This window comes from Saccoglossus kowalevskii, chromosome 15 (genome assembly GCF_978046115.1).
Source record: "Saccoglossus kowalevskii chromosome 15, keSacKowa6.1, whole genome shotgun sequence".
NCBI classification, from domain to species: Eukaryota; Metazoa; Hemichordata; class Enteropneusta; family Harrimaniidae; genus Saccoglossus; species Saccoglossus kowalevskii.
In genome coordinates, this window is record NC_140655.1 from 5,402,440 (window position 1) to 5,416,387 (window position 13,948).

The window sequence follows — 13,948 nt, forward strand, 5'->3', positions numbered from 1 at the left end:
ACATTAATATGCTATGATTTTGCCGACGCGCATGATGTTCAGGCAAATATTTCGATTGGTTTTATTCTTTTACAAATTTGACGCTCAGACAGTGAATATGTGCAGAGAGTTTTAGTTACGATGGGTGGATGGGGGTGGATTTCACTCGTCATAGAAGACAGACTAGCACGTTCCAGGCTAGGTGTGGTGACTATGTTCAGACCAGTGAACTGTGGTAAATATACCCTAGTTGTCAGACTATATTCTCTCATCCATTATGAGCTATGGAAATAATGACCCTGAAATAATGTATAACATTTGTAGTGTAAAATATATATTGCGATAGTTTTCAATTACAGATAAGACTTCAATTCCCTGTTACCCGTTAAATGGTTACTGTAAGAAGAACATTTCAAATATCTGCACCAAAAATCAATCTACTTTGAAGAGAACCACCAACTTGAAGATAAAAGTGCACTTGTATTTCTATTTGCGAGAATAACTTACATCGCATACAGTATGCATTCATATATATGTAATCGAAATCAATGAAAAAATCAAAAATTATCCAAAATCGACATAATGTTTAGAGAAAATGCGGTTCATTTTTTTTTCTATGAGAGTCTTTGCTGATAAATTTGAGAGCAAACCATCAGTGCATTTCACATGTGTGTTATACGTCGTATGAGACCCATGTCGAACACGACACGTCACTTAACCGTTCGTATATTAAACCGCAACAGCTCATCCCCTCACCCCCCTCACCCCCCCCTTCCCCCCCAAAAAAAACCTCGGCCATCACGAAAGCGCAAACGACCCAACTATATTGACGACACATATTTCACTGACATTCCCAATTACAAATATTTGTTCAGCTTTCGAAACTAGCGAGCAGTTACCCGTGATATTGACATACCGCTAACCATTTCCATGGGAAGTAATTTTGCTTAATTTACCATGGCGACTGCAGACAATTGTTGCGGGACTTGACTTTCCCATCCATTTTCAATTAAAGTATAATAATAAACTTTGTATACTTTGACCTTGTATCAAAAAAAAGTCATTTTCACTTTATCTTACAAGTAGAAAATAGTCAGATTGTCCGACGCACTTTTTTGCTTTTTCCTCTAGCATTTTGTCAATACTTTTTTTTTGCAGATATTTGGTTTAATTACGCCGGACGCTTTATCGCCTAAAATTATGGTGATCACGTGACAATGGAGGTTGTTCGCAAATTGTTTAATCTGGGAAAGGCTTTGTTTTCATTGAAAAAAGGTTGTGAAACAAAAATATATTTCTCCAACCACACAGTGTATGTTGTTATATCCGCGTTCACGAGCCTAAGCATTCTCGCATTTCATGTAATAATTGGAATCCGGTTCCGGTGTGCTGGAATCGCCTATGTGGTATTATGGGTTCACCTTTCGAAAATATTCATCAAAAGTAATTCCAAATCCTTATTTTTAGAATGATTTCAATTTCACGTACATCCAGTTTTTAAGTTTGTTCTATATAAAAACAAATTTTAAGGATAGGACCACTGTGATTATTACAGTCAAACTAGTTTTGAATCAGTGCAATTGTTGCAGTTAAAAATCGGAATTGTAATCTGTATTTTCCAATTCCCGCGTGCAATTACGATTTCACTACTTTCGTGACGTAACTTCTACGTCATTTTCAGTTTGACATCACAGAAGCTAGAAGGCACGACTTGTGTAAAGGTATTTACACAATTACAATAATTACAATTAAAATAAAAAGTGGATTGCCTGGAAACAGACGGCCATGTTATTCTGACTGCGTTGTCTTTTTTATAAGCACCGTTCATTCTCACAGCCATTATTGTTGGCCAACATCGTACCGTCTTGAAACACGCCAACCACATTCCGGTCTCGCCAAGTATATAGCGCCAGCTCTCGGTTATGCAAAGAAATGTTCACCGGGACAACGCGGCGCCAAGGCAACCCGTGAAGCGGTAAACCGTTAACGAAGGGAAGAAAGGTAGCCAATTTAAATAACAATATCCATCCGGGTGGTTCGACTGTTGTTATTTCTTTAAATGCCGAGGTGAATTCATGTGGCGCATTTTTGCATCGTGTCAGCTAAAGTACGTACATTGTATGGTTGAGGGTACGCCTCTCAAGCGTCAAACGTTCACGGTACCGGCAAGACCATGCAAATGTCCTGAATATGGGCTTAAGTCATCAACAGACATACAGTTAAAAAGACCAAAGGAATAGTAGATCGATGGAGTACATGTGTTGCTAACAATACTCAGACGCTGTTAAATACGGCAATAGAAACATGAGCAACATACAAGAATCGAACCTCGGAGTCAGCCCCCGAGAAGACGTAAACAGTAAGTTTTTTAGATATCTCCGTTGTCCTTCGCGTGTGGTGTAAAGGGTATAACTTGGTAATTTTGTTGAGTCGTTCCACTCGCATTCGTTTCACTTCTGATCATAACAGAACGACAACTGAAGCTTACTTCGATGTACATAAAAGGGTTCAGGGTACTTTCTGAGCTTTCAAAATAACGGATGCGCCAAATAGTAATGTACGGTGTATTATGCAATTCGATGTCAATTACGTCATTCTATAAAACTCATTTTTGCACGTGCCTGTTAAATATTTATATAATAATTATACTGTGAGATTAGATTTGATATCATGTGAATACTGATGTTCTAATGTATATAGTTCTAAGGGCAGAGTGTAGCGTCGTGTTCCAGTGTTCCATATAGGTCCCAAGCGTGCCAGTTCATAGCCTTGTTTATACGTGCTGTGGAACGCGGAGCTAAATGGCATAAATAATAACATTTTATAATATCAACAAATTAAACCCCAGTTCTGCTCATTCGTCACAGGATTCAGATCAAATGATGCTGAGCACAACACAGTCCCATAAGACATAAAACACGTGAAAATATACATTCTTTGTTTTCATAAAGTTAGAACACGCGCTGCGTGGAGCCTCTGGTGCCTTTAAAGGGCGCGGCCATTTTAGAAACGCTGTTAATTTCTCGGTAAATATAAGACACCGTGTGTGCCATTCACACGCACAGTGAAGATACAACTTTGGAAAGATAAAACGATGATTCACGCCAATGTAATGCATAATCCGTGCCGTGTACAGTGCTGACAATGTTACGTCGCGACATCCATAGACAGCGATATGAGCGGCAATCTGTCACGGTGCTGTCTGTGCGGTAATCATGTTTCATGAAGGTTCAGTACGTGTATGACAACACCGCCACCGACTTCAATATGCAACATGTAAAGCCAGTCTTTTGGCGTCATCGAATGGAGTATTCTCGGTAGAACAGTAACTAACACTCGAAAGATAAATATTAAATACACCACAGATATCGAAATACGTATTCCTTGCCGTGTTGCTTTAAAATACGTCACGGCGGTGGCGGATTTAAATTAATTAAAAAAACACGCACATATTGCGTTTGACAATGGGCAAAATCGGTTGGAAACGTAGAGGAAATGATACTTTGGGAATTTGATCAATGTCATTATGAGGTAAGAGGCATAAGTACTGGTACAACACTCAGGCAGGTAAGAAATACGGTGTTTATGTCGGATCAGATTGCTTTTTAATTGTATACAGTACAAGGACCGTGCAGTTAACGTCGACAATAGACCGGCATTGCTAGTGTATGTTAGCTGCGCTGCACAGTTAGAGGTTTCCCATTCGACCTTGTGAGACGTTAACAATTGTTGCGACAAAGACGTGTTGACAATTCCCAATCAACATCGATTGTAGTTACAACCGTGGGTTGTTACGCTTCAGTTGGAATGCTTCATTGCCGCTAGTGTAAATATCAACTATATGCATGGTTATGAGAAGTGTCACAAGAATGTACTTTGTAGTACGTGTTTCAACGCAATCATTCTGAAGGCAATTACCGCATGATTTGACGTAATAGGTTGTCTAGCAGTTCTGGGCGTTATGCGTGTTACAATATCTCTCCCATGGAGTTTATTCAGCCCCACTGAGTTTATTTGAACTATTTTTTTACTGAAGGGCACGGAAGTAGAGGTGAAAACAGAATCTCGAAGAAAATTGAGAACCACTAGTAACCGCAGTATATTATTACGTGTCCCACTTACTCCGCTGTTTAATTTTAACGAATATATTTACAGTGGTAGTTGTAGTTTGTAGTATAATTTATATAATCAACAGCAACCCACCAGAGCCTAAAAACAAAATTGTGAAGCAACACATGACACCGATGACCTCCCGAGAGACTAAACAAAATCAAAACAAAGTACGTCGAGTTATTTTGGGTAGAAATTCGAATAATTTCTGCCTTGAGTATAATAGTGTAGAATTTCAAGGAGCGTAGTGTTTGTCGTTGTCAAACATGTATAACACTTCCACACAAATGAACCGTCTCACTTCACGGGAGTATATAAAGGAATAATGAATAAGCATAGCTGTAGTATGGGTGACACTCATGACATCCCGCCTTTCAAAGAGGCAATACTGATAACTTGAGTATTTAAATGTCATTTGTTCGATAACCTGTGTTGAATGGCATCCCTGAATTATCAAGGGGAATTCAAGCCAAACAACACAATGTTCCCTAATGAAAGAGCTCCACGAATGTAGGAGAATGCAATTTAAATTTGTTATCACTTTAGATATTCAACTTTTCCCAGTATTAAGTAATCCGCCATCTTGATTCTCCAGCAAAGGATTGTGGGTAAAGTGTGACATCATATCCAGTTTATAACTCCAACTAAAACAATTTTATAGTTGCGAACAATTGAGAAAATGCTTCCATCTATAACGTGAGAAAATACTGATGCAAATTAATTAGTTTTCCTTTAAACGTGTTTGGGGTCGCCGACGACATTGTATTCGCCAATGCACACGTGACGAATTGTTGGTACGTACTAATAATTAAAAATTTACGCACATTTGCATCGCTTGTTAGTTCTCATCCTTTGCACGCGACCTAAAATATTGTGTGTAAGATAAATTACAATCTGGGATGTATGTCAACATGTATAATAAAGAATACGTCTGAGAACGGTCATCAAATCTTCCATTTTGGTTCAGTCTTGTTCGTAGCTCTTCCGTCGTGTAATGATCACCAGACGTGTTAGACATGAAGCAGTGAAGTACATATGATCAGTGCAACAGCTCATTCCAACATGAAATAAAGTAATAAACGTCAGCATAACTGCCGCGGTCATCGCTCAGCGCGTTCGATTTTAGCGTAAACTACCAATGTACTTGTTTATTACTAAAGTTATCTACGTCACGTGGGAACACGACGACGCGATGTAAAGGCAGTGCTGCTCGTTTAATTGCTGTTTTGAAATTTGTGCCTTCTTTTGTAGAAGAGAGTGGACATATAGCATCAAAACATTTTTTCCTATAAATCAATCAACTATTCGGTGATAAATGAAGTGGTTATTGTTCTTCTCTTTTATTGGTTACTTTCTAACATTTACTATCGCGTCTTCCATTGTTATACACACATACGTAGAACGAATAGAAACAATTAGTGAATGTATATACTCAGTACTTCAAATTTAAAGCGGGTAGTCGTCGCCTGCGCATGCGTCAGATGGCCATAGCGTGTCACTATTTACAAACAAGCGTCTACCCATGAGCCTTTGCGTTTATCGTGTGTTGTTATCATCGCTTTGGACTCAATTCCCATGCGTGCGCAGATGACGACCGTCCCGCTGTAAGTAGACATGCTGGTTGCTGATACAGTTGAAAGTAAATTGAATTGGTCGGAGGCGATGTTAGCAGTCACAAACTCTAGCCTATAATTATATAAACATTTACTAGTACAAAAGTCAAGGTTGTTCTTGGGTGAAGTCTAGATAGTTTTAAAGCGCCGCTGCCACTACGCGTCGCGTCATGTTCGATGTTGCTCGCACGTGATGTATACAACCAATCAGATTCGCCGAGTAAAAAAATGCGTAAAATGGGGCGACAAGTCACGTAATACGAAGGATAAAACCATGATTGGAAACTATTATCACAAACATTCACAGACATAACTATTTACAGCTGTTTTTATATCTTTTTTGTTCTAAACAACGCCATTTCCTCCGTGAATTTAAGGATGTCGTGTTAGTAGTGTTTTTTTTTTTTTAAATTCTAACGGAGTCAGTGAACTCATTACTTATATTATTCCAGTGCTTCGGGGTACGTTCCCAAATATATGACACTGCCATCTTACATACTTAAAGAACACCGTCTCAATTAGTACACAAAAACAGGTCACACCACGGGAATGCGACCCACTTCACTTCAGCCTACATATAGCATCATTGCAGTAGAAACATACCAGCCACCTCTTTCAGCGGCAAAGCAAGCAAGTTTCAGCAGTTACAGATGTTCGTGTTAACACGTTTTGTGGAATTTGTCGAGGGGTACATATAAAACAATCGAAAAAAACAGCATGGATCAGAGATGTGCACATTGTGCGGTTTATAATAACTGAAACCACCGCTGATTATTTTGTTGCTTTTCCAATAATACTAGTAATATGTCAGTAATCCTATCTCACAGTTTCGATGCACCGTTCAACCGGGGCATTCTGCACACGCTGTGTGATTTAGTCGTCGGTAAATCGTCGCCAATGGAAAACGCCGCGGCCGATGTTGGGATGAAATATAAAAATATTGCTGAAACAACAGAACTAGTCCTACCTCAGTCTCGATTCCTCAATTGTTGCGCAGACTGTTTATTCCGAAATAGCTGTCATGTATGTATCTATTCAAAACAGCTTCTAAGTATCCCGAAGTAGATCGTTTTCAGTGCGGCGTAAACATCACGTAGATTGCGAAGAGTTTTACATAATGCAAATACATGCGTGTTATTCGAACTGGATGTCTCGCTTGATGTGATGGTGGTCGGATATTGAGTGACGGATATTTTGTATATGTTGTAACCGATGTAATTAAATAATGAATGTTTAGAAAAATGAGATGATGCTTTGGGTGGATTGGCAGACGACAGTTAATCCCGCCGGGCGCCATTTTGATGCCGAATGTTTCTGTCTATATGGTGTACGTGAAGCCAAACATTCAATCTCGGAGAATATTCTCAAAACATTTTTAGAAATTTTTTTAAAAAAACAAGGCGGGGAGTAGTTTGTGAATATTTGTGAGTTGTACGTTACCTCTGTGTAAATATGTGAATATTCTTACATGAAGCTTTCGTCTTCTTGCTCACGCAAAGAATCATGGGTAAACGGTAACACCGGGTTTCAAGAAGGCGTGAGTTTGTTTTATATAAAATATTTATAAATATTTATAAATTAAAACGGCGATTGAAAATAACTTGACCAATCACATGCTTGGTGGATGAATAGCGCCCGCATTGTACTCCACCGTGACTGCGGTCGGTTACACTTGTACGAAACCAATGTGTTACTCAGACTATGACATACTCAGACATATTTCAGCGATCCAATCTCTCTAATTTCAAGCGTTTTAAACACATTTTGATGGATCTATCTCTACCTTGTGCGTTAATGGCAGTAAATCGGTCAATGATTAAAAAAAGGCGACAAAGTCTCATGGGTAATGGGCGGTACCAAATGATTCCTGTGGCCAATGCAATCAACTTCTTCGGATTTGAATGTCAGAAGCGCGAGTATTTTTCGAGATAAATGTTTTATAAAAAAAAATATAAATTACCATAAAACACATTTACGCATTCTGTGAAACCCCAGTGTTATCAGATGTTTCTTCCACTTGAATTATCGCGAGCTGGAATGTTGGCAACAGTTTATTGTCCGGGTTATGATATGGTGGCGATTCTGCAAGGGGTGACCTCAATTCGAAATAGCCTAATGTACCGGGACCCGACCGCCGTTACAATTGTTTTCTGAGTTCAAGTCAATGGCGTTCGTGAACGCCTTAATCTAAAATGGATTAAATGAGAAGCTGAGAAGTTTTAAAAATAAAAAAAATAGTTGCTAGGACGGAAAGACTAAACAAGCTGAAATGAAAATCACAACTGACATTTCTTATTGCTTGTTTACACGAAATTCGAAGACTTCGGCGCGCTTTGAGGTAGCGATACCTTATTCCTAAAAGTACTCACAGATATATTTGTGATCATGGTAATTATGTGTTTCCGATCAAAAAAATTAATTTCAGCAACTTTGGTAGTCCCGAATTTGAATGAATCACCAAACTGAAATACGACTTTTTCTATTAAAATGTGGTCATATCCAATTATATGTAATTTTAGCTCTAAATCTTTGCCAAACTATGTCCAACTTGGTATTACCCGTAACCTAATAGGGAGACAACACGAATCAGCATAGAACACTTGTTAATTGTTTCTATTACATGTCTATCAGAATCAGCGAAATGCCCAATAAACTTGCCAATAAAACAGAATGAATATGTTTCTCTTCGATTACCACTCTTTCCAGAATAATTTCCATAGTTTTCCTAACAAGATACATGTACTGCTATAACCAGTCAGTGCAGTGAGTTGTTGAAAAACCATGCGATTCTTGTCGATCTTGATACTGCTTTTCAAAATTACCTTTCCAGGTTTGTAAAGCGCCCGGTCTTCGTAACGCGTCTTGTTATGTATGGGAGTTACGTGTGACTCATGCAACGCATATTATGGTCGCACACTCAGGCTTTGCATTAAACCTCCCATTGAAGTATAAAACACAGTTCACATAGCCTCACAGATTGTTGATACAGTGGAAGAAATGTGAACGAGAAGATACACAAAGACCGGAAGTATGGCGCCACAGAACAAAGCAGCACACTATATAATCTTCTTGAATCTACTTCAATAAAATAAACAATGATTCAATGATTAGCTTATGCTTATGAACACGTTGAGGTTAGATATCTTTGAAAATATATCAACTAAAAAAAGACTTTCATATAGGTAATTAGATTTTAAGCTCAAATGTTCAAAGCAGTCTCTTGGTGAATAATAAAATTAGCTAATTCGTCAAAAACAAAGCCAATGTTACCAACAATAAATGAGCCTCAGCAATAACTATCAATCAATCATTCAGTCAATTAAAAAATATAGGTACATATAAAAAAAACACGACACATGAACAGTTTCAATAGTTAAGTATCAGTGTTCAATAACAGTCAAATTAATCTTCAAACATCAGATCCAGTCCTGTAGTTTTAACTGAAGTTCACACACACTAGCCATAACACTAATTACGTGTCACTCTCGCCAACTGATAGTGAGTTCTCAATTATCAATAAATAAAAGTACCAGCGGTTATACGTACACTGATATGTACATGTAATACCTATCGTACACTGGGCCTATGTTATGGTTTGACTCTAATCTCATATTCAATAGTTGCGTTCACGCACAGCTCCTTAGCACGGGCTAAGAGGTCAAATTCCTTAGCCCGTGCTAAGAAAACGTGCGTGAAAGCTTAGCACGGGCTAAGGAATGCTAAGTACGGGTTAAATCTGATCCGAATTTAAGACGCGGTCTAGACCTTAGCACGGGCTAACGAAGTATGCGCGAACGCTTAGCCCAGGCTAAGCGCCCTCTGCGGCGACCTTTGGGTGTAAAAATTGTCCCATGTTCGTATAACGACACTATTCCACCAGTCATTACTCCGCGCTCGCTTCCACACTAATCGGGTCACTGTAGTAGAGCGTACAGCATGCAGCACCTCCAATCGTAGACAAAATAAATTTGGTTCGCTGTCTACGACATGCATTAATAAAACTCTGTATTCTGTTACGCCCGTTGTATACTGTTTATGTGCATCCAAATAAGTTGGGTCCGTCTCCTCTCGTGTTCCTGTGCACGTCGCTTCAAAATTAGAACGAAACCCGGGAACGAAACATGCCAGCAGCAGAAATAGAACCTCGCGCGTGTCATCCATTTTTCGTTCGTAAATAGCGGCTTACCAAAGGTCACCGACTAATGGCACCCCTTAGCCCGTGCTAACGACTGGCCCTCCCTGTGCGTGGACGCAATTGGGTCTAGCCGAAATGCAAATATGCTAGATAAGCCTAAATCAGCTTAAATCTTAGCCCGTACTTCGTGTAACGAGCCTACTTTTAATCTTATTAACTCATTAACATTAATTGTTTAATCGGTTACAGAAGCACATGTAAATTGCAATATACAAATGCCAAAAATACGACATACCATGTTTCTGAGATTTTCTGCCGTCTTAGTAACCCACTTGAGCGATGGTTAGAGATGTTAATTTCACCATCTGATTAGTTGGTGACCCCATCTTTTTTTTTTCATAATATTAACGAGTTATGAACACAATAGAAGTGAGGGCGCACTTCATGCACGAAAAAAAAAGTGAATCCGTAAACACTGTGCCGAGAAAACTTTTATTTTACAACTCATCGTTGCTTCAAAAATGACAATTTTGGTTAACCCTTTATCTATTTTGAGTCACAAAGAAAACATTAAACTTATTGCTTTAGCCGTACATTGTGTTTCGGGCAGTGTTTTTTTTTTTTTTAATTGCACGTGGATTTTAATTACAGGCGCAAAACCTTATACATGTACACGAAATATTCAACCGATTTTTAGTACAGTTGAGACTTATTTTTTTATTATTTACAGAAAACGCTTCGATTGACGAGCTCGCAGGTGAATTTAAGAATACAATGGAAGACATGGACCACTATATTGACAAATTGAGTGACGAGGTCAAAACATCTAAACCGATAAAGCATGACGCGGATTCACCGCGCGAAGGCGCTGAAACTGCCATGACAAGCACAATTGACGATAACATTAGGGCCGAGCGACAACTACAGAAGAGCAACGAGCTTTTAAATGAAGTGCGCCCTCTGCTGGAGATCTACCCAAAGAAATTTGAAGAGCTGAAAAAGCTTATTCACACGATCAAAATACGCCACCTCGCAGACATGAGCAAACAGAAAAGACGCTACAAGGAAGAGATGGACCGGAGGGTGGACGAAGCCAAAGAACAAGAACGGGAGAGCATGAAAAAGGAAATGGAAGACTTGAAAAATGAAGCTGAGAAAAACAAAACTAAATGGATAAATACCACCAGTAAACTGAAAGCAGAGAGCATGAGGTAAGGTATAGAAGAATGCAACAACGAATGCGCTCTGAATATAGACCTGAATATAGTGAGGCTTTCGGTGACTCTTGCCATTTTTGCCAGTTATCTGCCATTTTGTTCACTTTGGTCGCAGTTGGTTGTTATAAAACAACTAAAACAGCCCTTAATGTATCCACTTGTGTAACACAACGCATAAGTAGGTGTATATTCGAACGCGAACTCATAGACAAGTGCAGTCACACGAACTACGTCATGCACGAACTGCGAACCAGCCTGGCACAACTGACGTAATCGAACAACATATCATGTGTTATAGAAACCCACCAATCGTCTATCAACAGACTTACTTTCAATATCACATGTACATACCAATAATTCAGACGAGGCACTGATAACGGAAATTTTTATTATTTTTCAATCTATTGCTTATTACATTAAACTAAGTATTACAACGAATTTAAATAACTTTGTCGCGTAACATAATATCTTTGTTGCGTAACATACTAGTATTTTGCATATTTTTACAGACTCGAGAGGGCAAACGACCGTATCAGCAAAGCGGAATCTGAGACGCATGGAAACAAAATTGGATTAACGCGATCGATTGAATTGTTGAAGAAGGAAATTCAGCAAAACCACCGAGATTTGGTGAGTTTGGAAAAAGAAAGACGCAAAGAGAGGGCGAGGGCTGACAAGGAAGCGGAACGGGCTAGAAAACTTGAGAACAAGCTGGACACATTCACGCGAGGCAAACTGCACCATCGAACGATAACAGCCGAAGAGAAAGTGAACGACGTCGAACACAGATATGAAATCTTACACTGGAAGTTTAGGTCTTTGGTTAGTGTCGTTAATGATTTAGTCAGGCAAGGGACGCCACCTTGTTTCACCAATGTATACTCGTTGCAAGACTTTCTTGACAGCGGCAGTGATGGACGATCAAGCCAGCTTCCGGAAATACCCGAGTCAGTCCGAACCAAAGATACTGAGCGAAGTAGACCACGCAGGAGACGTCTCAAGTCACCGAAACCAGTCAAATTACCGGAAATTGCGGGGGCCGAAAAAACTAGAAAGAATACGGACAGTAATTCTGGAGGCGAAACCGACGAAAACAACGGAGAGTCAGTTATTGCCGAGCAATCGCCAAAATCACCCGAACTGAACAGTCCGAACGAATCTTCTCGACCGGGAAGTAGAAAATCAGCGGAAAATTCCGAAGACACACCTAAGGAACAGCCAGAAGAGACAATTAGACCGAACCCGTCCGATGATAACTCTGGGAAAACCGAAGCCGATGACCAGGACGAACCCACCGAAAGCCAAGTTTTCCTTACCGAAACAAATTCTGTGGCAGGTGAGCGTAATAAGAGTGACGACAGTGATGATGGGAACACTCAGGAAGAAAAACGAAATTCCAGAAAAAATACTTCAAAGGAAAATTTGACTAAAAATAAATCAGCATCCGAGGAAGACATGGAAAAAGAGGAATACGAAAAAGAATTGGCTGCTCTTAAGAGAAAAAGAACATTGAAAAAGAAAAAATGACTTGCTAAACATTCTGTGACGTCATTATTGAGGGTCATGTGAAGATATACTGTTTCAAAGTATCAGCTGTGTCCTAGTGGATCAACAGAGCGTGAGCGTCCCAAATCGACACATATTCAACAACAACGCAACAACAACAACAACAGAAACAATTTTTAAATATTTTAATTTCAAATGATGAGCTTCAAATTAAAGACGGACTGCGCATGTGCAGACTGTTGTTCTCTGGCCCTCTCGTGATTAACAGACACAGTCACGACGACAATGTTGCTTGAAGACATGATTTCGAAATCGGAATCTTATAAACTATTTACTATATGTGAGTGTTTAAACGTGTTATTGGTACAATGTTCGGCGAATAATTGGCGTGAGTTACTGAGTTACTATCGGTGAGGGTGTATTACCTAACGCCATGCTGAAGTTGAGTTGTTTTATTTATTTAATATATTTCAGTTCGTTATATCCACCACAGGCGCTAACAGACCACGTAGTGTAATCTATGGGACCGTGGTATCTGAAATAGTCGACGCGATGACGGGAAAAAATGGAACATTATAGACCAGTTTCGAGTTTATAGCGCCATCAGTTGGTTTTCGTGTGGGGGCGGTGGTGATATGCGCTTGTTTTCGTGCTTCCCGGTGTTCTCAGTGGTGAGCTATAGAACGTTTAAGCAGCGAAATTACCCCCCCCCCCACACACACACACACACATACACTCACACCAACTACGTGGACCAGAGTTTTTAAGGTAACTGCGAAACTCGAACCTTGTCTATGAAGAACAACACAAGTTTCTGTGTTAGGTATATTCGAAGAATTCCCGTGTAGATTCTCTTCTTCTAAAGAGATTAACACAATATATATGGAAAATACCAACAATTAAACTAATCTTAATATTATGAATTACGATATTTCCAGTGATGCCGTTTGAATATTGGTGAAATGAGAATACTAGTATCTTGTTCGTGTCAACCATATAATGCTTAAAATCATAGCCGCGGAGATCTCGTTAATAGCGAGAGAGCTGCGAGACTTGTTTTGTCCTTCACGTCAACTTTTTCTGAATACCATGGTTAAATATTACAGTAACGCGTTCGTCATTATGATTAAATTTTATGAGAACAATATTTTCCGAGATGTTTTAGAACCTCAGTGCAATTTTCACTGCTGAAAATATTACGATTTTCTCCGAATCGCGAATTAACGAAAAATTTTGTTCTCGTAAAATTATAGCGATTTACAGTTATAACTGATGTGTCTATGTCACGTGACTCCTGACTTACGATATCCCTGCATGCAATGTATGACAATAGCTTGTTGTAATGCAGTTATGATTTCTATTGTTCAATAAATTAATGTTTATAGTGA

The 13,948-nt window shown here is 39.2% G+C and overlaps 2 protein-coding genes across 2 annotated transcripts in view; one reads left to right on the plus strand and one right to left on the minus strand.

Annotated features, from left to right (window-relative positions):
* LOC100376247 (polyamine-transporting ATPase 13A3) overlaps positions 1 to 6,697 on the minus strand; it is an 83,796-nt gene extending 77,099 nt beyond the window's left edge. Inside the window, exon 1 of the mRNA XM_085508642.1 lies at positions 6,670 to 6,697. The gene's annotated coding sequence lies outside the window, so the exon portion shown is untranslated. The remainder of the gene's footprint in view (positions 1 to 6,669) is intronic.
* Positions 1,993 to 13,948, plus strand: LOC102805819 (uncharacterized). The gene is made up of 3 exons (XM_006811811.2): positions 1,993 to 2,338; positions 10,568 to 11,048; positions 11,564 to 13,948. The coding sequence occupies exons 1-3, from the start codon at positions 2,284 to 2,286 to the stop codon at positions 12,579 to 12,581; spliced, it is 1,554 nt and encodes a 517-aa protein (XP_006811874.2). The 5' UTR covers positions 1,993 to 2,283; the 3' UTR covers positions 12,582 to 13,948.

Coding starts and splice junctions, on each gene's coding strand:
- LOC102805819 (XM_006811811.2), top strand. CDS start 2,284: ATGAGCAACATACAAGAATCGAACCTCGGAGTCAGCCCCCGAGAAGAC. Junction 2,339..10,567: donor CCCCCGAGAAGACGTAAACA/GTAAGTTTTTTA, acceptor TATTATTTACAG/AAAACGCTTCGATTGACGAG. Junction 11,049..11,563: donor CTGAAAGCAGAGAGCATGAG/GTAAGGTATAGA, acceptor ATATTTTTACAG/ACTCGAGAGGGCAAACGACC.